This window comes from Branchiostoma lanceolatum, chromosome 19, assembly GCF_035083965.1.
Source record: "Branchiostoma lanceolatum isolate klBraLanc5 chromosome 19, klBraLanc5.hap2, whole genome shotgun sequence".
NCBI classification, from domain to species: domain Eukaryota; kingdom Metazoa; phylum Chordata; class Leptocardii; order Amphioxiformes; family Branchiostomatidae; genus Branchiostoma; species Branchiostoma lanceolatum.
The window spans coordinates 15,225,214-15,248,500 of record NC_089740.1 but is presented as its reverse complement, the minus strand read 5'-3'; the positions used below and the strand labels follow the sequence as shown (position 1 = coordinate 15,248,500).

Sequence of the window (23,287 nt, the reverse complement as noted above, 5' to 3'; positions counted from 1 at the left end):
CTAGAACTTTACTGAGTTATACTCATGATTATTGCAGATGTTTGTTAACAGATAGTGTTAACAGATAGTGTAAATCAAAATAAAACCTCTCAAAGCATGTGTTAAGAATTGATTGACACAGTCTAAACTGACTAACTTGCATGCGTGTGACGTAGTATCCCTCCTCCTCTCTCTCAACCAATAGGGGCAGAGTCGTACTCTATGGGTTCGATGCCACGGGCCGAGTACGCCACCATCCGCGGGCAGATCCACTCCGCTCACATGCCGCCTATTAACACACAAGCCCAGCAGGCCTTGATGGGGAACATCAGCTCCGGTTTCAACTCGATCAGCGCAGCGCAGGCCGAGCTCGGGTCCAGGGCAGAGCTGCCGCCACTGGGGTCAGATCCGGTAAGTTTGACAACGATAAATGTACGCTAAAATGGGTAACATCAGCTCCGGTTTCAACTCGATCAGAGGTGCTGCCACCGGGGTCCGATCCGGTAAGTATCAAATATTGGACTTTGTAAGACTCAGTAACTACAGTTACAAAAACAAATTTAGACTAACTAGTACTACAAGCTCCAGTATACATTAATGAAAATTGAAGACAGATAGAAGATAGATAGAAGGGGAACATGTTACATACGATTGTTGTGTGAGTTAGAGTGTGTTCAGCACCAAGGACAGGTCTGTAAGCCAAATTGTGGTTGTTGTTCAGCACCAGGGACAGCATCCCTATAACTATTGACAGGAGGTTTTCACAGCTTTTCTGGAATAGGTATGTTTTTTCTTTATGTGAATTGAGTTCAGCACCAAGGTGTTAGATTCTAGGAACGATGTATTTACCTGTTCTCCCCTTTCCGCAGGCCTCCTTGAAGTGGAAGCAGAACACCTTAGACGTCTCGAAGCAGAACGTGACGTCTCAGCTCGCCGCCATGTCCGCCGCCACAGCCTCCGTCGTAACGCTCACATCAGGTGATCACCAGGACCCCCTTATCCCAACCTCTCCCTTCAGCCTCCACCGCCAGCCACCCCTGGTACTGAGTGGGCTGGTCCAACCTCTGGCACTTTCCTGACAGATTTTGGATCACGAGATTCTGTAATAGGGGTGGCAAAGGTGGAGGGAAGGGAAAATTTCCTCCATAGAACAGTTCATGACACAGTACATTTGCAACATTGTTGCGATTTTGTAGCAACCATTGTTGCAATTTGATATTAATGTGACAATGTGGCAAAACTGTGTCATGAATTGTGCACCCATTCCCGTCAGAGGTGTGATGGGATGGTGTCAAAAGTTTGCACATTTTCACAAACAAAATCACTTTGGTTGTGATTCAGACCTTCAGTCCCTGCTACCAAAAGTGGGAAACCCCACTGCTCTCCCTCAGATAGAACAGGTGAAAGGTCAAAAATTAAAGGTCAACTTTCCTAGAACATTTAGTCATAAATCTTGAAGATGAAAACATAGATCTCCTTTTTACCAAAAATGACTTATTTTCACTCTACCTGAAGTGTGGAAAATTGACAATTTTGTGTGGTGTGAAATTTAGCTAAAAACCTTTGGTTTTGTCGTAACAGAGTTTGACCTTGGAAAGGTAACCCCTCTCTAACCTTGTGTGCCAGATCTGTGCATCTTTTAGACCTATCTTTTGAAAACAGGTTGAAACACAGTCTTGAATAAACATTTGCTATGGACTGGTTGTCCCTAGTTCTGCACAATCAGTTTATCACCCAAACAGTTTCAAGGCTAACCATTTTTTGTGTGAGTTTTTAAAACCTGGTCTTTCTGACAATCTGGCACACAAGCTCCCCTCTATACTGAAAATGTGCTAACTCTCCAAACCATCTTATTCCTCTTTCTTTTGGTTTGGTTCAGTTTTCTTTTTTATGAAATAATTCATTCTTATTACATTGTATTTTGCATTGTTTGTTTAACTTTATATAGTATGACTTATTCATCTAGGATTTAATTTTATTTCTTAAGTTGTATTTGGTAAGTTCTGATTGTCTTTCGTTGGGGTTTGTACCATTTTTGGTTATCTTTGCTTTGGTGATGGTCGGTGGCCATTTTGAGTTGGTTCTCATTTTCTTGGATTTCTGTTGACTGGTGAAGGTTGATGGGTTTTTAAAGCTTTGGGTTTTGGTTCTTTAGTTCCTTTTAAACTTTGGTTCAATGGCTTTTCTTTTAACACTATTTACGATATTGTTTTAACTTGCTTTTTTCCTTGCATGCAATCTTAATTTGCATGATGACAACAGACGATTGGAAAAAACTAGGTATTTGATACCTTTCTATTTTTTACAATTTTTTTGTTATCAAATGTTGGTATTAAGCTGATTTAGCCTCCGTCATGTTGACATTTTAAAATTAAACTATGATAATTTTCTGATACTCATTTGGTACAAAAATATGTTTGAATTTTGAAGATAAAGATAAAAATGCATGTTGCATTTAGTTAAACTGCATGCTGCAATAACTTAAAGTGCACAACATTTGCCAAAGTATGCTTGTTTTAACACATATCTAAAAACACTGCTAGCAGTTTTTCCTTTCTACTTTCTGACTATCCCCTGAACCAAAAAATAAATCTTTCTCACCCCTTTTTCTCTCAAAAATTAAATTATAGTCCAATAAAGGTTTCTCTCCCATTGCTTGGCTGTTCTGTTGGAGCATGGGGGTGTACAAGGTAGATTTTATGTTTGAAAATGAATTTTTCTGAATTTCTTTCAAACCAAGAAATCTAAAAATTCTACTTGCTCCTCACCCCTTGTATTTCAAAATCAGACAGTCCAACATAACTCTTTTCCTTAACCACTGGGCTGTTCTATCACGACAAAGGGGTGTACAAGGTAGATTTGATGGTTCAGAGGATTATTTCTCGGCTTGCCGTGTCTGACGCTCTCTTGCTCCCGCTAACCGCATGCCTCCCGGACGCTACGCAGATCTGAAACATCAGAAAATCGTGGATCGCTTCCGCGGTACTCCCAACAACGTCAAAGGTGCCGGTCTATCATTAGGGGGGGAGGTCGTTACTGTACTGGGGGAGGGCTGCTCACCCTCTGAACAGTAAAGATTTGTCCCTTTTATGGCTCTGAAACATGAAAGACAAGATATAGAGATAGTGAAAATATGGTTTTCTTACACACACAAAAGGTTGCATCTTGTAGTTTCAGAAGATTTTCGAATGACTAATTATGCTAAGTTTGCCTGTCTAACATGTTTTAGAGCCTATCTTATAACTTAATATACAGTTCTATAATAACTAAGGGTACAGTATGGCAAGCAATGTGTTATACATGTAGTTCATGTGCAGAGAAAGCCATGGATTTTAAAAAAAGACTTTGGTAGAAGTATAGTTCTATATGTTTGGTTAGGTACTAAGGAATATCATGAGAGGCTGTGGAAAATTATGAAGGACTTTCATGGTGAGAAAAGTGAGAATGGCAACTTGGACTTCGGTTTTCTGTTGTGTGTAACAGTTTTTTGTTGAGTTGATGTTCTGATTATCTTCTCAAGGTGGTCTCAGGTTTGAGGGTCAAAACATTTAAAACTTAAAGAGCATTTTTTCCACACTCGTACAAAATGACCAAAACTTTGCTGCAAGTATGTTCTTAGCAAGGTTTGGATTTCCAGTTTTAACTTCAGTCACAACAGTAATCTGACAATGACTTTTGTTGTAACACATTTGAAGCTTAGTCTGGTTTGATGCATTAATGTAGAAAAAAATCTCCTCTTTACTTGTGACCTTGCTGTGGTTCTAGTTTAACCTTGACCTTTGGGGATACTCCTTGTGAAATTCGTCTTGAAGACATTCTCTGGAATGTCTTGGTTCAATGTTCCTTTCATAAGGAACAGTTGGTTCAAGTCTCGAAATCTGGTCTGGATGCAAACATTGTAATTTTGTCTGGCGAGAGGAGATGTGCAGCAAACGTTTCGAGACGCTCCCTCACACCTGGTTGCCGTTGGTTACCGTCCGCAGGTGAGCCGGAGCAGACGGACTTCACCGCGGTCGGCTCGGCCGTCACCACCATCTCCTCCAACCTCACCGAGATGTCAAAGGGCATCAAGATGGTGGCCGCGCTGCTGGAGGACTACGGACAAGGCGAGCGGTTGTTGGACGCCGCGAGGAATCTCGCCGGAGCGTTCTCGGACCTGCTCAGCGCCGCGAAACCCGGATCGACGGAGGTAGGACTGTTTTTTTAGTGGTGTCTATGGCAAAGGGCTGTGTACCTAGACAATTTTCAGGTACAGAGGTTCAGGTACAGGTCTGGACCTACAAAAGTCAATTATCTGCAAGTTATGGAAAATTGTCAAGTTTTTGTGAGGATTTACATATTCTAATTTCAAAATACTATACAAAATACAAACTTTGAAAGTATTTACATGGTTTCTTACTTGTCAAGTATAAGACTGTCATCTCTGAGACAGGATTTACCTTCAAAAAATCTCTTTAGCCAAAAAAATGGTGTCCACTAGTGTTTCAGTTTGTACAGGACTGGTACAGGTACAGTTAATTTTCAGGTCCAGACCTATACCTTAACAATTCTACAGGTACAGGTACAGTTGATTTTTAGGTCCAGACCTGTACCTTAACAATTTTACAGGTACACAGGTACAGGTACAGTTGATTTTTAGGTCTGGACCTGTACCTTAACAATTTTACAGGTTTAGGTTCACAGCCCTAGTCTACACGGTTTTGTTTCCCCATTTCCTGCCCCCCTTTGTTGTGAAAGCTGTGTGTGAAAGTGAGATCCTCCGGGTAATTAGATTTAAGATGTCCCCAAGGAGAAGGGTTAAGAATGTTCACTTAAGAACCTGCCACAAAGGAACAAGACCTGCGACTGTAAGACGTGTGCGAGGGCTGGTAAGTTCTTAATCTTTGATCAAGGTTTCTTCCAAATTTTTCAGGCAAAATCATTGACATTTTTCAGGGTTCTTGTAGATTTTTCATGTTTCTAGTTACAACTGTCTTTGTTGTGTTGTCTACTAAGTCTTTATTTAAGTTGTTCAACTTGTTGTGTTACTTTTCTTGTTACCTTTCTAGGTTTCTTTCAGAACTTTATTTGTGTGTCTGTGTTACTATTTCTTATTATGAGCTTAGTTTTGTTGGTCCAGCCCTACAATATTGCTGCTTCTCTTTTGATTCTTGAAAACTGGAACTCTGATTTCAGCTCCAAAAATCTAAGTTTTCTGATGCCTTACATGTGTATCTTTGTCAACCAATACAAATCATGCTGCACTCGCTTCTAAACTATAGTTCTGTTCAAAAAAACTACCGAGAAATGCAGCTTTCATTTTCAACAGTTTAGCTAGAAAAAGTCTGAAATTCCGACATAAATGATGTCACTAGCTCATTTATAGTAATAGTAAAAGATGTACAATGTGTGTTTATCAGTATTTACATGTAGCTTAATGCAAATTTGACAAAAAACGCTCAAAGTACATCACAGTCCCAGTTTTCCGTGTAGTCTTCCTGCTGTGTTGCTTTTCGTTCACCTCCCGTTTTCCCGCCGGAACGTTGCCAGGGGCCGGACCTGTACGAAGCCTGCCGTCAGCTGATGATCGCCGAACACGAATTCCTCGACCAGATCGTGCCCTACCTCCCCGGGGTATAAACAAAGAAACAACTGTTTACCACAACAAATAAACAACTGTTTACCTCACAACAGCCTCACACCTGAAGTTTGTGATTTAACCATCTAAAATCCAGCATGGCACCGGAAGTAGCAGTTAACCTCACAACAGCAACACATGTAAACAACTGTTTACCACAACAACAAGTAAACAACTATTTACCACACAACAGATAAACAAACACACAGAGGTTGTTTTTTAACTGAGTGTCTAAAACCCAGCATGGCACCGAGGATAGCAGTTCCACTAGCGTCGACTCTCTCACAGACAAAATAACCGACAAATGTTTCACTCAAGACTCAAGAGTTTTTATTCCAGCACTCAACACTTCGCAGATACAATTAACATCTTAAAATCCTCTTCTTTCCTTTTAGCTTAGCTGTGTAGCAAAAGGACTCACCTGGTAGTTTTCAGAAACCTCTCGCAGATTTCTTTTTGCAAGTATTAAATCATGTCAGCTTCTTTCTTTTGTAGAAGACTAATAGATGGTTTCTTTGCTGACACTTCTTTGTCTGACTTCCAAAGATGTTCTGGCTCCTTTCTCTAATCTTATAAAATGTACAGCTCCTGTAGTTGATGATTTCTTACTCTTATTGCTATTTTGCCCTTCTCTTTCTTCCCTTACATGTTTGTATTGCAGAAATCTCTCAACTCCAATCTTGTGCTCCTGGCAAAAATCACTCTACATCTTGCAACTACTGTAATTCACTATCCTCTTTCGTACATGTACCTAAAGCCACACTAGTGTGAATGAATTATTCAATTGTTCCACATTTTTGTGATGTGTGTGTTGTATGTAACATTTAACTCTCTTTGTATTTCTTCTTTTAAACTCGTTTTTTCTTGTCTGTGTCTTTTTAAATTGCATATGTGTGACCTTTGTAGACTATGTTTACCTGTTATTTTATAGTTGAAACAAACAGAATCCTTTAATATTTCCCAATTATCTTGAATGTGTTCTGCGTTTCTCTCTTGTTGGTTGAAAACAAAAGTAACTCCTTTGTCTCTCTCTCTTTCTGTCTCTCTTCTCTCTCGTGCTGTCCTTCCCACCTCTACCCTGTCCGCCTGTCGTAACGTCTCTCCTGTGGTTGCCATGGCTACAGCGGGAACCTGAGGTACCAAGGGAACCACTCAAACTTCTTGGGTTTTCTCAAATAGATATCGGTTCTTGGAACACAGTTGTTTTACTTTGTCAGATTCAGCGATGCAATTTTGGGTTTAAGAAAAATCATAGACATTTTAAAGATAACATTGTTGAAAGTGCACTATTTTTGTGCATATTTTACCCTTTTTTAAGGAAATAATCGAATAGCTTAAATAATAATTGGACAAATTCGATGCCAGTTTCTACAGTGTGTTCAATGTTCATATGACTGAATTTGAATTTGAATTTACATATGACTGTGTTCCAAGAATTTGTCAAGACCACAAATACCTTTTCTGAATGTTACGTCACCTTTTGATAACAATTTAGACTTTTTTGTTTAAAATGAACATGTTAGTTGTTTCAAAACTTAGACAGTAGATAGATTGTGGAAACTGACTTGGAATGTTGAATGACTGCATGTTGCGTTTTGCTGTTCTGAGTGACACTCAATCCTACATGAACTGTAACCTGTGCGTGCTTCTTATTTGTTTCCTGTTTGATAATGTTTCTAAGTATACAATATAAATCTCTGAAATGATTACTGTTAGTGCATAGAGTTTTAACGCTATGCCGGATGTGTGTGCATGTTGTGTGGTGACACCTAACCCGTGTACACGCCAGGATTGTTATTGTGTAGTTCTATGCCTGTATTGTGCCATGTTTCCCACAAGTATGTAACACGGACTCACTGCCCATGATTTGATTAGAACCCAAGTGTTAAAAAATTGGGCCGTTCCACTTCAGAATCTGTATCTCTGGGGGGAAGAATGTAAGAATCCTTAGAACGTCTCATATCTTACCAAAAAAAATGATGTGACCAATACTTATATGCTTTCAGCTTCCCACCCTTTTTTTAATTGGACAGAACCATTTTTCTTGTCACCGACACCTAAAATTCCACCCACCCTTAAAAGTGGTACAGTCTGGTTTAGACTTTTTGCTAAGAAAAAAAGATAGAAGCGAAAGAGTTCAATCGTGGGTCAAAACTGACTTCAGTGAAGCAGACAAATTGTGCAGGAATCTGTCAGCCTGTTTTTGTCCCACCTTGCTGCTGTTTCCTGACCTCTGTTTGAGGCGTTGTTGTCTGTTTTCTGACTTTGTGCCAAGAATCCTTACCTGGGCTTGTCCACCTCTGCCCCAGTGTTGTTGAGTCACTTAGCAGCAACAGTGATCACAGTGGTCAGGCCATATCAAAGTTATGTCAGGGTGTGAACGTATTCAGCAAAATGTGGAAGAACAAGATATACATTGTATTGTATTTGTGAAGAAATATTTTGACAGTGACTGGGGCTTACCCTCTCCTGGAAACTCTAATTTCTTCGAGATAAGAAACAGCTGTTTCTTTAGTTTGGCCCAAAGCTCTGGTATTTGTATCTATATTAATTAGCCAGTACAATATTAAACTCTGGCATAATACACCAGCTTGATAAGCAGCACTGGTTTGCAACTGGTATGGCTTGAAAACTCTTTAACATTGCTACATCAGATCAGAATCAGTAAATTTGGTTCATAACTTTTAGCCCCAAGTATTCCCGTTGGTTGTTGGTTGGTCCCTCTGACTGGCATTGAATGAAATGTTGACAAGAATGCCACTTGACTAGCAGCTGTAGTGAAACACCAGAAAAAAATGTATAATTATAGAATGAGAACCAGTTGATAATTTGGTCTAGCCCTGGGTTATGCAGTTGGCGGTTGCCCCAAATTAGTATTCAGCCGGTACGCACAAAGGTGTGTCCTGACGTGAGAAGGCTCGGCCAGTTTAGACCTGATCCACCCTTCCTCTCACTTCATTGTCTCCGCAACCAGAATGGCGTACACCGCGCAAACGGTCGACTCCTCGTGGTTCGGCGCTCAGGCGAAGAAACGCATGAGAACTGCCGTTGTACAGCTCCCGTACTACGGCGTACAACATCACGGGGTTCAGGTGGTGGTAAGGATCGGATGTGTTGGCAGGAGTTTTGTTTGGAAACCGGGATTTGTTGTCAAAATACAGGAGTCCTTGTCATCTAGTTGTCGTTTGTTTAATGTCTTCAAACAGGAAGAGAGTCGTTTTTGCTAGTGTCTCATTTTTAAGCCGGGTGTTTGGTTGAAGACTTTTTCGGACGTGTTAGCGGAATTTTCGTTTGGAACCTGATTTGTTGTGAGGATACAGGAGTCCTTGTTTGTTGTCGTTTTGTTGTGGTTTGTTGTCTACATACAGGAAGAGAGTCGTTGTTTCTGCTAGCGTCTACGTTCTCAGCTGTTTAGTGTTTGGTATTTGGTTGGAGACTTTCTCTGAATGTTGTTGTAAGATTAGGGGAGATGTTTTTGGAATGTGTCCGTCTGGAAACTGAGATTTGTCGTCAAAATACAAAAAGAGAGTCATTGTTCCTCCTAATGCCTTGTTCTCGGTTGTTTGATGTTTGGTTGAAGACTTGTTTTCTCGTTAGGTCTTGAATGTGGAACAGAAGTTTTTGGATCCGAACATTGATTTGATTATGAGTCATGTTTGTACGGTTGTAATCTTAGAAGCCGATCACATTTTGGTGACACAGAAAGAAAGCTGAAAAAGAAGTAACAACAACAATTGTGTTAGGAACAGAGTGGGCACAGAATAATGTAGCTCGTAAAAACTGGAGAGCAGAAATATTTGTGTCACAAAACAACAGTCTTTTCCTTTGTGCACCGTGTATAGTGACGGACAAAGGTTAAAAAGACTTCAAAACTTACAACAGACTTCTTAAAGTGCAAAGATATCTGAAGGATTGAGGAGTTTAAGATTATGGGGCTGGGAAGGTCACACACAATGGTTTTCAAAGCTCACGTCAGTTTTAGAAGCAAAGGTGGTCGTTACCTCAGTCGTTACCTGCATCTCTCAGGTGTGGCAAAGTGTCTTAACTAAAGTATGATGTTCTCAGGTGTCATTCAACTTTTACTAGTCAGGCTGGTAGTTGATGGGCTGTCGTCTTTTGTTGTTTGAGGTTATTAACTTTGCTCGGGAGGTACCTGTATCTTTTCCATGGTGTTGGTTGATCTTGAGTCAGATTTTGAGTGATATTTTATCAGTTAGACATCCAGGCAATCAGATATGGTAAAAATAGTTACTCAAGCAACTGGATTAAATTGTAACTATTTTAGGCATAATTTTTGGTCAGTTGGTTGTTTGGTTGTCAATTAAAGGGTTGGGATGGTTCAGAATTAAAAATCACTATAAAGGCGCAAAGAAAGATTTTGCTCCCTGACAAACACTGATTTTTATCCTTTTTTGTCCACACCTCTCAGTTTAAAGAAACTGATTAGAATATTCAGATCAACCTAAACTCCCCCACAACAGTACAACAATTTTTACTTTGGTCTCCCGTAAAACCTAAAATCTGATCAGGGAATCCTCGAAAAATGAATTCCTCTTAATAGCATGATTATGTTTAAATGTTTCTATGTATCACGCTGCTAATCTTCATTTGTTGTTGTTTACGTAGCTAATCTTGTTGTTGTTTTTGTTTACTCAGCCCCGCCAAAACCTGCTGACGGCCGCTGGAAACATCGGGGAGCATGGACGGGAGGTTCTACACGAGATGGGAGAGGTCGACACCGACCCGCGCTTCCAGGTAACACAGCTTCTTCTCTACTCTACTTCTCCTTTTCATTGCCCGAAAATCATTACCAATCCACCCTTCCAGGTAACCCTTGACAGAAACTTCTTCTATACTTCTTTACTAGACTTCTTCTGATTTTCTTTCCTTAAACAGCACCAGTTACCAAACCATGTTCCTGGTAAAACTCTTCAGTCTACTTCTTCTTTCTTACCTCAAAAATTTACTGATCCTCGTTTCCAGATAACAAACACAGCTTCCTCTCTTCTCCTTTTCATTGCCCGAAAATCATTACCAATCCACCCTTCCAGGTAACCCTTGACAGAAACTTCTTCTATACTTCTTCCTTTTTCCCCCCCACCTCCCCCCCCCCCCAAGCACCAGTTACCAATCGACAGTTCCTGGTAAAACTACTTCAGAATCTTCTTCTCTGCTGCTCCTTTTCTTTCCCAAAACTCAGCAGCTTGATCTCAAGTCTGTGTAAAAACCTCTGACTTTCTAATAAATTCTACTGATTCATCCTTCCAAGTAACACAGCTTCTACTCTACTTCTCTTTCTCAAAAGCTCCCAACCCATGGTTCCAGGTTAAGCTACTTCCTCTTCTCTTCTTCTCCTTTTCTTCCTCCAAAAGCGCCATTTACTGACCCATGTAAAAGTGCTTCTTTCAAAAAGCACTAGTTGATAGCAAGTTGGTAACAGTTTTTTTAAATCCCACAAGTATATTCAAACACTGAGCCCCCATTTTATGTACAGCAACTTCTTTATTCTCTTTTTTATTTTTTTTGTTATGTGTCATTTTTGGTCAGCCTTGTATGAGTTAGACTCTGTAAACAAATTTTCCCGACAACTTATATTCATCACAGACCATAAGTACGAAGTGCAGTAGCTTTTTTCGTCAACCTCCCCTTTTTAGTCTCTGTCTTCTTGAATATAACACAGGTTGAATCCTCTAGGTTAAAGTTGACAGAAACAAACACAGTTTGCCCTGGGGTTTAGGGGATGGTTAACTTAGATTGACACTTGTCTGGGACAACACCATTTAATTACCGGGGTCTGAAGTTGAGTCACACCACTGTACACAAAACTGTACATCCTGTTGGTAGCTTTGTTTGTTTTGACACGAAGGTTCACAGCCTTCACGTGAAGGTTCATCTGTATTGCTAGAAGTCATTCTGTATGAAAGTTAAACTGCAATTTCCAACAAGAAATTGATATTTTGACTGATCAGCTCCAGTCTTCACAACCTGTTTGGCTTTTTAGTCACATCTTAGTCTTTTTCTGCTTTACAAAACTGTATTTATTTATTTTTCAACTGACAGAGGTTTTTCTCGGTTAAACACCTTTGTTCACTTTGATTGACAGTTTGACTGGACAGCGATTAGTAAGTAGTTTGAGGCTATGGCCGTAAAAGTGTGACTCAAATCCTCCAGACAAATTTAGTCCGGGTCATTAGAATGGTAAGCACGTGTAGCCTCACTGGGAACTGCCTGGGGGGCTGGGGTGTGCTGGGGTACATGCACGTCATTGGGAAGGGCAACCTTTCTGATGTTTACTCCACTTAACTTAATTTGTCTGTAACATTCAGTTTTAGGCCACAATTTGCACAAAAGGAAGTGATAATTACTAAACTGAAAATCCATATGAAAACAACAGAGTTTGAGGGAAAGTCTGTACCTTGGTACACACAGTTTCAGGGGTTAACATACATGACTGTGGTCATTAGATTTAAGTTTTCCTCCCAGCTCTCTGTTTTCAGCTTGGCCTCTTGCTACATTCTTTTCCTAATCAAATTGTCAGAACCAAATTAGAAAACTTGTTTTTGTACTGTGGCCTTACAATGGGAATATGCATCACCTTATTTTTGAATTTCCTTTGCAAGATTATTGTTAATAGTTCATCAAACAATTCAAGGTCTTGGAGTTTTGTACGTTCATATCAAATTTTTTAAGGATGTCTAGCCAAAGACACCTTCACTGAGTCAAATTCTCGCCCAGAGCCACAGATAGACAACTGTAAACTTGTTATGTCAAGCAGGGTCAGTAATGACACGATTTGGGTGGTTAGACCTTTATGGGCTGGTTCCCAAGCCACGCCTAACTTAACAGGGTGACTACATATTATTGTTTGGGAAGGCGTCACCGAGCTACAAGCACGCAAAGAATGTCAACACTAAATAACAATTATTTGTCAACACTTGCAATGTATTCTAAAGTCGTACAAACAACAATCTGATCATTAACAGGATTATGGCTTTGTGATGTTTTGTGTGCTATAAATTCTTCTTGTTTTGGCTGTCTGAGGATTTTTATAAAAGGCATCACGTACACCTTTGAACCTTGTGAAGTTGTTAAACGTGTTCCTGTGTAATAATTAAACACTGTCTGAACACTCGAGACATGATGGGGGTGCTCACTGTTGTAGGTATTTTGGGAGATTTGGGTGTGAGGGCAAGTTATTGATATGTGGGAAATTGTAGTGGAATCATGCTTGTAGCACAGAGCTAGATCGAGGGAGGAAAAGTTCCGATTTGTTTTTGAAATCCTTTATGTAGAAGATTTGTATTCAATAATCAGTGTTGAATACATGCCCTGGTTATGGCTACTTTTAGATTTTGACATGACTTGAGGCGGTTCATCTTGCCAATGTCAGACAGAACGAAAGTCTTCCAAGGACATCTTAAGTGAAAAGAACATAATGTAGATTGTCTACAGGAAGTTAGTCACTGTCTAGCTTGTCATGATTGCAGGAAATAGGAAGACTGAAAAAATGGGAAGATTTTCAAAAACATAAGAAAGTTACTGTCTTCTGGACATGTCTATTTATTAAGTTCTGATCCCAAAACTGTTAAAAAAAATTTATTTAATTTGTTTGTTTTCATCACTAAAAGTGGAGACTGGGGGAAATGGTATGTTTTCCAAATCATCTAATGTTAGCTTCTATCCAACACAATTTTCACGAAAGCTTTGTTAGTTTGTTTAAGATTACAGTAAATGTGGAGATTGAGAAAAGTTGTAGGTTTTAAAACACTTATCTATCAATCTGAAAACAATTTTTACTACCTCCTGCATGTTCATTGATTTTGTACTTCTGTCAAAAACTGTTCTAAAAGCATTTTGTTTGTTTGTTTACCCAGGATGCCCTGATGGCGCTGGCGAAGGCGGTGGCAAACGCAACCGCGACTCTCGTACTGAAAGCAAAGAACGTGGCCAGCAAAGCGGAGGACCCCGCCATGCAGAACAAGGTCATCGCCTCGGCAACGCAGACCGCGCTCTCGACCTCACAACTCGTCGCCTGCACTAAGGTTCGACTTTTTCAAAAGTTGTCTGAAAATGATGTAGAATCGTTTTTCTTTCAGCACAGTTATTCATGCTTTTATGGCACCTCACTATAAGTTTTTCATGTCTAACTGAAAAATATGTCTTGAAGTTAGGATAATGAACATTAGAAATGAAAAAGACTTGAATGTGTATTTTTTGCATGTGAATTGTTAGCTGTACAATGTAGGTAACATTGCACTAATAATTAGGTACTCGTAAAAGCATACTTCTTTACATGAACATCAATTGAATATGACTGCTTTACCATAACATTACAGTGTAGGTTTACGAGGGTCTATTTCAAAATCAATGGTCACTAATTTTTTAGATCTCCCCCTATCTTTCCCCAGGTGGTAGCACCCACGATAAGCCACCCCGCGTGTCAGGAACAGTTGATCGACGCCGCGAAGCTCGTGGCCAAGTCGGTCGAGAAGACGGTCGACTCGTCGCAGATGGCGACCCATGACGAGTTCCTTCTGAAGGACCTGGGCGCTGCGGCAACCCAGGTCACCCAGGCGCTGAACGACCTTCTGCAGCACATCAAACAGGCCTCCAAGGTTTGTATGGGGGAGGGGGGCAAGGTCGTGTGCCCGAGGTCGAAGGGGGAGGGCTGAAGTTTAGAAGAAAGCTGAACATCTACATTCACAAACAGGCTTCCAAGATTTGTATGGGGGAGGGGGGCAAGGTCATGTGTCCAAGGAGGGGGGCAGAGAACATCTACATCTCAAGGTCACACAGTTTGTATTGGGGAAGAGGGCAGAAGACAGCTACATTTGAAGGTCATGGGATTTCAGGAGGGGAGCAGAGGACTCTGCAGCAACATCTCAAGGTCACACAGGTGGTATGGGGAGGGGGGCAGAGGACAGCTTTATCTCAACCGGCTAGCAACCTACAATGTACATGTAGTTGGGGAAAAGAAATCTTTCTAATTTGCTGAGTGTGTTTGTTTGGTTGTTTTTCTAAAAGGGGTCAGATCTTTGGCACGCCCTTGTTTTACCAAATGCCAAAGACTGACCCCGTTTCCATGGTAACCCAAGAAGGCGAAGAAACCGGAGAAGATCGAGGAGCCGGAGCCCTCAGAGCTGGAGAGCACAGACGATGAGAAGCGAGACTCGGAGAAGTCGGAGGACGAGGGGGATGATGAGGAGGAGAGGAGGAGGCAGGAGGAGGAGAGGCTGCATCGGGAGCGGGTGATGGGGGACCTGAACGCAGCGGTCAGGAACGTGCTGGACCAGCTGGGGCCGGAGGACGCCGCGGCCGCACCCGACCTGAACGATGCGGTCCGCCGCGTGATGAAAACGACAAGCGACCTCCTCAGCGAGATCAAGTTGGAACCGAAGGTACCGACGGATGTTGGTGCTCTACCTGCCCTAACAGTAACAGTGTGCTGGGCAGACCATCTCAACTGTGACTTTACCTGATGAGCTTTATTCAAGCTTTCCTAACAGTGTAGTGTGGCAGATGACCTTTCAACTACTGCCAGATGACCTTTCAACTATGACCTGGCCATTCTCACGCCTAACAGTGTGCCAGTGAGAACATCTCAACTGAGAACGTCACCTGATGAACTTTATTTACGCTATCCTAACAGTGTAGCGTGGCAGATGACCCTTCAACTACGACCTGACCATGGTGGACTCCGTTCTCCTGCTGTGGCATGGCTGATGAACTCTCACCTATGACCTGACCTTAACACGCGTCTATGCCTCCTATTCCTTGTCAACATTTATGGACCCTTTTAAGGGCAGTCTCTCTGTCATATCTAAGATTAACCTTCTCCCTGCTGCCTAACCATGTAACCAATATAAATTTAGTGCCAAATGGTTACTTCAGTAGGGAGAAGGTTAATAACACCTCAGTTTGGTTTTGGAGTTATACGAACCTTACTCAAACTTCCAGGTAGGCCTCATGAAAGATATGCTGCACTAAAAAAACTTTCTCACATTTCTAAAACTATGACTCAGTTTGATCAGCCTACTTGCGGTGCAGTTAGACTCCAGGAATTCCTGTACCACTTCTGAAGGCTGATTCGACTGTATTCTGGTCGTTTATTTGTTTGTACTACCAACCTGGTAAACCGCCTCATGGTGTAACACACTGGTTTGTACTGAAGAGTACAAGCTGCATATCCAGACAGATTTATTTGATCCACTCACACTGTGAAGGACTCTTACTCTTTTCGATAAGTTTGTTGGGTTCTTAAACGTGCTCGATGTGTGGCTCTCCTCAGAACCTCCATTTAACGTCCATTTTTTGCACCCAAGCCGGAAGAGATCGAGGAGCCAGCTCGCGTTACGACGACCGTCGTAGCGACGCGGGAATCTGTTGACGTCGGGCGCCGAAACGAGGCGTTGCTTGCGGAGCTGGATCTCGTGGTCCGGATGGCGATGGATCAAATGTCGGTCGGAGACGACGGGAGTGGTTCGGAACTTAACGACGCAGTGCGCCGAGTGGTCAGGAGGATGAATGATCTTCTGAGTGAGATCAAGTTCGAGGTATAACTTCTCGCCGTAAAGAGTAGGACAGAAGTAGGAAAAGAGTCATCTGCGTTAACTTTGTGTGATGGTTTCTCAGTTTGGTCTTCTTTGTACAACATTATGTTAGAATATCATGTTTTTGTTAGAACACTGAGTTACTATTAATAACAAAAGTAGAAAAGAATGTCATCTTCCTTCGTGCTGCAATTCCTCAGTTTAGACTTCTTTGTTCAATATTATGTTTGAATAAATGTGTCATAGAACACTCTTACCATAACAGTACTTAACATTCTCGGCTGACTTTTGTACAAAACTGGATAGACTTTCTTCTGCCAGTGTGCAACATGTTTAACTTTGCACATGTAACTTTCTTTCTGATCATTACACTTCTGTGTTACTTTGGATGTGATGAATTCTGTTGTAACCAAAACAAATTAGCCATGAGAAGGTTAAAAACTTTTGCAGTTTTTCTTCTATAACTTTGCCTAATTATCTGCTATATGATTAGTATATGTAGGGAGGTTTTCCCTTGCTGTAACAGTATTCTACTATTTACATTTAATGTATCATGTATTAAACTCTCTCATAACAAATGTCAATAAAGTATAGTTATTCGTGACTTTGTGTGAATCTTTTACTCTACTAATCAAAAACATTTCTTGTTTCAGTAAAAAACTAAGACAGTAGTGATTGGGACGTTGTGAATTAGGCTATAATAGAAAACGTTAAAAAACTGTAGTAGCTTTCTAATTTGTCAGATTTTATGCTGAAATGACTTATGTTTTGTCTCATTTTGTTTCATTTTCTGTTACAAGCCAAGTGTCGTAGCATTCTTCATATGCATGATCCTACTGGTGTAGCTTCTTAAAAGTGTCTTAAAAGTTTCTAATTTCTGTTTTTTGTTATTTTCTGCTGATAGATGTTTAAAATTTGTACTTCTTCTAATTTGACTGATTCATACTGAATCTGGTAATGATTACAGCTTAGTTTGTCTAATCACCCATTGCAAGCCAAGAGTGGTAGTATCTTCACAATTTGTACATACAGGTAATGTCATAATTTCTAATATTCGAGTGAAAGCTCATCTGTGTTGGAAGAGTACATATTGTAAAGTTTTGAGCTTTGATCCAACACAAAGAAGGAACTCACCATGAATTTTCGGTCAGGACTCCAACCTTCTACAGACGTTTGTTTCACTGCCCAAAACTTTACAATACAGTAAGTCGTAATTTCTTTTTAAGTTTCTAATTTTCTCCCCACATTTGTGACGTTCCAGGCGAAGGGAGGTGAACAGTATGAGGATCACTGCGACACGATCATCTCCGCATCCGACAGGCTCTTCGCTTCTATGGGCAACGCTTCAGACATGATCAAACAGGCCAAGATACTAGCAGAAGTAAGGAACTGTTTTTGTTTCTTTGCTTCTGTCTTAGAACTCTGCAAAAGGAACTATATCTTAGTCGAGTTCAACCTTACGGAAAGTAATTTTTCCACTGGCTGTTTATTACGCTTCAGACATGATAAAACAGGCAAAGATACTAGCAGAAGTAAGGACCTGTTGGTAATGTTTCTAGAACAAGTTCCGAACAACAGACAATAAGCTGGATAGTTAGTGTGGATTTGTGTGCTTTCAATTGGCTTCCAACATGATCAAACATGCCGATATACTAGCAGAAGTAAGGAACTATTTTTTGCTTGCTTGTTTGTTTGTTTGAGTGAGGAACAACAGATGGTAAACCGGATGATAAATAACTGAGTGTGAGTGAGTGAGTGTGTTTGTTTGTTTGTCAGCATCCTGTAACTCTGATTATAGTTATGCTCATCCTGCGATTGTCAAGCTTCAGGTTCTGGCACCTCATCTGTGTGCGCCGTATGATCATCATATCTTCTCGCTTCAGTTCTGGGTCCATGACGGTTATATAGTCTCTCGAAGCCATGAGGTAGCACTGCAGGACAAGCCTATTAGTCTATCTTGGCCATGGAATCAACTACAGACCTCTTTGTAGTTCTTCCCTGTGTATCAAAAAGATTACTGACCGAGGATGTGTTTGAATTTTCAATGTTTGTTCTTCTTCTCACCAGGCGACGTCACATTTAGTGAACTCGATAAAAACTAGCGCCGACACGACAGACGATACCGACTCGCAGAAGAGGCTCCTGGGAGCCGCAAAAGTCCTGGCCGACGCCACGGCTCGGATGGTGGAAGCTGCCAAGGTAACAAGAGGGAGAAAAACTAACACAACTTTTTTTTTTTTACATTAAGGGCCCACTTATTTAATTTCTTGGTTAACAGATTTTTAAATTCAAAAAAAAAAATTTTACAAAAAGAAATTCATGAAAACCAGCCTTCTGTTTTCATGATTTTTTTTTCTAATTTTTGATTTTTTTTTTAAATAAAAATCTGTTAACCAAGAAATTAAATTGGGGTGGCCTAAAGGAAAGATGTCATACTTCAACAGTAATAAAATGGAGAAAAAAAGCAATGATTTAATATTTTACATGACAGTTATGTGATTCAGTAGATTCTTTAAAGTAATGCTTTCACACTTGAAGGTTGTAAATGTAAAGATCACTTTGAAAAATGTACAGTGACAATTTTTTCGTTACCTCTGATAGATAATCTAAAATAAGGGGTTTAACAGCAGCTGTGTAATTTTGATTGTAGAGAAAAGTTGCTAGAAAGGTTGTTATGGATGAGGCGAACATTGAACTGATTTTTACATGTTTAAGAAGTAAAGATAAATAAATTCTTGTTGTTTTCCAGGGTTGCGCCGTGAACCCACACGACTCCGATGAACAGGAGAACCTTCGCAAGGCGGCCGAGGACCTGAGAGCCGCAACAAACGCTGCCGCCGGAAACGCCATCAAGAAAAAACTTGTCGGCAAACTGGAGGTATGAACAGCGCCCAGGTGGTATGGGGTTGGGGATGGGGGTGCTTATCAAACTAAGCAAATTGATTGACAAACATTCTGGTCTTTCTCAGTGGCTTCTGCTACGATCCTTCTTGTCCTTATTGGCTTTAAACATATTAGTACACATCTTCACTCTCTGCCATCTGTCTGTAAACACTTCTGTTTCAAATTGTTTCTTTCAATGCCATCAAGAAAAACTAGTCACAAAACTGGAGGTATGAGAGAACCCAGGTGGTACTTGGGTGGGGGTTTGAGGTGCTGTCAGCTGATTGACAAAGATTACGCTAAGTCTTTGATCTTTCTCAGTGCCCACTGCTAGCATCCTGTTCACACTGACAGCCTTGTTGCTTAAGTATGTGTGAAGTCTGATACTGAATTAAAAAGATGTTTGCATGAAACATCTTTAAGTATTTGTATGCTCTTATTCCTTTTCTTAAAGACGGTTGGCACCATCTTAGCCTACACCTCACTACTGTGAACACTCTTTGATTTCCTTCTTTCATTCGATGTTGTGTTTCCCACTGCTCGTAGGTAGAGTTATCACTTCCCTAGCCAGGGTGCCAACCTCCGTAGAAACCGCCGGCTCAATCTTTCCACTTGCTATTCCATGGTATTAATAGTAAGCGAAAAAGATTTAGCCAGCGGTTACTACGGAGGTTGGTACCCAGGCTAACACTCCTCCCTGTTCCTCTCCATTTCCAGACATCAGAAGAGACAGTTACTGTAAAGACCATGGTACCTCGTGTTCCTTTTTACTTCCTTTCATTTGTCTTTGTCCTTTCAAGCTTATTTTTCCGCCCTGGTCCATTTGTTCTGTCTTGCCTTGTTCCATAGAGTAGTTAGGCTCTGTTCGGCTGTCTGCGGCATTTCTGTCGTTGCTGTTTTCTTTACCTCTTTCATTCCTTCTCTCCATCCCAACTGACCTTCACCAAGGTCAAGTTGACGCACTACGACAAAGATCTGCTGAAAAAGATTCTTGAGGAGCTGCAGGTGTTCGTCTTAAGTTTCTTCAGTTTTCTTGAGAACGTCTGTCTTGCTTTTCCATCTCTAAGTTGCATCCAGTCCTTTGTGTATTTCAGTGTTCGTTTCAGATCTGCTTTTTGTATCTTTTCTTTTCTTGCATCTTGTGTACCTGTCCTACAGACATATCTTTCCTGACATGGACATTATCAATCATTCCTTACCATACTAAGAAAATGATGTCTTGTATCATCAAACACTTAGATATAAAAAGAAAGTCACAGAAACTTGAATAATCTGATAATCATTTGGCAAGCATCTCTATATCTGCATCAAACTTTTATTGGTTGCTGTAAAAATTGGCAGCAGTTGGCTAAAAGAATCCTTAACTTTTGGAAATGACAAACAGCTTTTTGGCTATAAGTTTGTGTTACAAAAAAAGGGTCTTGACTTTCTAAGACTTCCACCAATATTGTTTGTGTCTTTGATTTTTTTCTTGTCTCCAGAACGCAGCCAAACACGCCGCTGCCGTGGCAACGCAGACGATCGCAGCATCGCAGGCAGCATCCAGTTCCAACAAGAACCCCTCGTCGCAACAGCAGCTGGTCTCTTCCTGCAAGGTAACAACAGGAAACTGCTACATAAGCTGCAACATTTACATTGTTGCAATGTGTGAACTTTCCAATAAGAACTCTGCATTGTAACAGCAACTTGTCACTTCCTGCAAGGTAACGCAACATGGCAACATGAGTGGACACAATTTTAGAATATTGCAATGTGAAAATGTTCCAACAGTTACTGTTACTAGAACCCAAATCGCAACAGCAAGGCATGAGAAAAGCCACACTTAAAATGTATCAAAGACCCCAACACTATAATGTCCAGGTTTTACTTAGCCTGGGACCTCCTCCCCCCTACTTTGCCCCTCGTGGGGTCATCTGGGGGTATCTTAAGTTGAAGTTGAACTCTACGCACAGAACTACATGTAGAGTCCTACACAACACTTGCTGGTAAAATGTCAACATCTGTGTCCAGTTTGAAAGCTTAGTTGCTACAGTTGGAAGCAGTCATTTAAAACCATAGATGCTGCACAAGGAAACATATAGGCAGGGCGTGGCCCTTTCTAATCAGTTGGGAGAATCCAGTGATCCATCGCCTGTCACATGGAAACATAAATGCCCATTTTAATCAAGGTGCTCCGTCCCAGAACACTCGAGCGCTTTTGAATAATTCCCGGACGTTCGGTGAGAACATTGTTTCCCTCTCAACCAAATTAGCTTTTCCCACTCCCCCCAATTTGTGGTCCGTTCCCGAGGGTGTTTCGGGGGAGGAAATTGATTTGGAGATTGATTTCTTAATTGAGTGAGTAGATTGGTTCGACCCACAGGACGGTTGTGCTCGGACGGGCAGGGACGAAGCGAGGAAAGGTCTGGTGGTTTTTGTGTTTTTGCCAAAATTGGTCGTTTTTGTGAGTTTTTGGTGTGTATGGAAAATTTGTTCCCAGTAGCTTTGATTTTTTTCTTCAAGTTTTTAGAGTAGAATAGGATTTATCAAGTATAAATTGCTTTTTTCATGAGCTGCTAAGTTAGACTGTGCCTGTGTAGAACACTCTCAGTAATGAAAGATAGGGTGTGTACTGAGGACTTCTATTCTCCAACCAAATTCTGCTGTTTTAGGCTGTTTTTCTTGTAGCTGCAAGGTTTGGGAGTGCTTTTTCTTGAGCATGACTTTTAGTGGTAACTGTTGTTTATTACAATTATGTCATGTAAACGCACTCTTTTTTTTTTCTATGCCTTAACACCATTCCTTAGCTTAGCAGCTGACCCTTCTCTTACCTGACATGTACACAGCGTTCAAATGTATGCTGTATTTTTCAATTTGAAACTCTCCAAATTGGCTGTGTGGTCATCGTCTGTCTCATACATTTGTATATATCCTTGAACCTTGAACGAGGACATCTGTGATGTCATCTCGGGAGACAATGAGTCCTTCTGCTCCACTCAGTCCGGTCTTCCATTAGCGATCTCAGCTCTGTTGTTGAAATGTCACTGAGCCCAGCATCCCTTTTTAGATTGTCATTGAGGGTTGTGCGTCTCCTGCCCCTTTGTATATATTCAGATTGGAATGGGTCTGCATTCCAGCAAATTTTAGTGTTCTACCAAGAACGTTTGACCACACCAAAAATGTGGCATTTTGCATGCGCAAGAAACATACAGCTGGCAAAGTCTCACAACTACCAGAGACTCCTGAACTGTGTTTCCTGGCATCATGTTCATACTGACTCAAAGTGCCCAGTATTTAGTATTTTCTGTGATCGCATACAACTTCTGTAACATTTTTGTATCATATTCTCGTCTAGCCGTGCCCAACCCGTCCGCCCGAGTGCCCAGCTTCTAGGGTTCTATCGTTTTCCGAGCGCCCTGATCCTAACGATCCGTTTATCGTTTTCCCGTCCAGCATGTTGCCGACCACATCCCACGGCTTGTACAAGGCGTTCGCGGGAGCCGGGCCCAACCCGACAGCCCAAACGCCTTGATCGCAACGTTCTTTTATCGATCCTAACGTTCTTTCTATCGTTTTCCCGTCCAGCATGTTGCAGACCACATCCCACGACTTGTACAAGGCGTTCGCGGGAGCTTGCAACGTTCTTTTATCGATCCTAACATTCTTTCTATCGTTTTCCCGTCCAGCATGTTGCAGACCACATCCCAAGGCTTGTGCAAGGCGTTCGCGGGAGCTTGCAACGTTCTTTTATCGATCCTAACGTTCTTTCTATCGTTTTCCCGTCCAGCATGTTGCCGACCACATCCCAAGGCTTGTACAAGGCGTTCGCGGGAGCTTGCAACGTTCTCTTATTGATCTTAACGTTCTTTCTATCGTTTTCCCGTCCAGCATGTTGCCGACCACATCCCAAGGCTTGTACAAGGCGTTCGCGGGAGCTTGCAACGTTCTCTTATCGATCTTAACGTTCTTTCTATCGTTTTCCCGTCCAGCATGTTGCCGACCACATCCCAAGGCTTGTACAAGGCGTTCGCGGGAGATTGCAACGTTCTTTTATCGATCCTAACATTCTTTCTGTCGTTTTCCTGTCCAGCATGTTGCCGACCACATCCCCAGGCTTGTACAAGGCGTTCGCGGGAGCTTGCAACGTTCTCTTATCGATCTTAACGTTCTTTCTATCGTTTTCCCGTCCAGCATGTTGCCGACCACATCCCACGACTTGTACAAGGCGTTCGCGGGAGCTTGCAACGTTCTTTTATCGATCCTAACATTCTTTCTATCG

The 23,287-nt window shown here is 41.3% G+C and overlaps 1 protein-coding gene across 21 annotated transcripts in view; it reads left to right on the top strand.

Moving 5' to 3' along the window:
- The window catches only part of LOC136425461 (talin-1-like), a 158,448-nt gene that overhangs the window by 75,483 nt on the left and 59,678 nt on the right, over positions 1-23,287 (top strand). For 10 of the 21 annotated variants that reach the window (XM_066414331.1, XM_066414327.1, XM_066414321.1 and 7 more), the window contains 14 exons: positions 185-390; positions 849-957; positions 2,926-2,982; positions 3,963-4,168; positions 6,721-6,732; positions 10,253-10,351; positions 13,471-13,638; positions 14,005-14,211; positions 17,408-17,527; positions 18,214-18,345; positions 18,896-19,024; positions 19,747-19,779; positions 19,966-20,034; positions 20,511-20,624. In XM_066414331.1, the coding sequence (XP_066270428.1) occupies positions 185-390; positions 849-957; positions 2,926-2,982; positions 3,963-4,168; positions 6,721-6,732; positions 10,253-10,351; positions 13,471-13,638; positions 14,005-14,211; positions 17,408-17,527; positions 18,214-18,345; positions 18,896-19,024; positions 19,747-19,779; positions 19,966-20,034; positions 20,511-20,624 (1,661 nt within the window). Of the gene's footprint in view, positions 1-184; positions 391-848; positions 958-2,925; positions 2,983-3,962; positions 4,169-5,526; positions 5,593-6,720; positions 6,733-8,535; positions 8,695-10,252; positions 10,352-13,470; positions 13,639-14,004; positions 14,212-17,407; positions 17,528-18,213; positions 18,346-18,895; positions 19,025-19,746; positions 19,780-19,965; positions 20,035-20,510; positions 20,625-23,287 lie in introns of those variants that run through there. The other 11 variants (XM_066414330.1, XM_066414338.1, XM_066414337.1 and 8 more) reach the window with 8 other exon arrangements.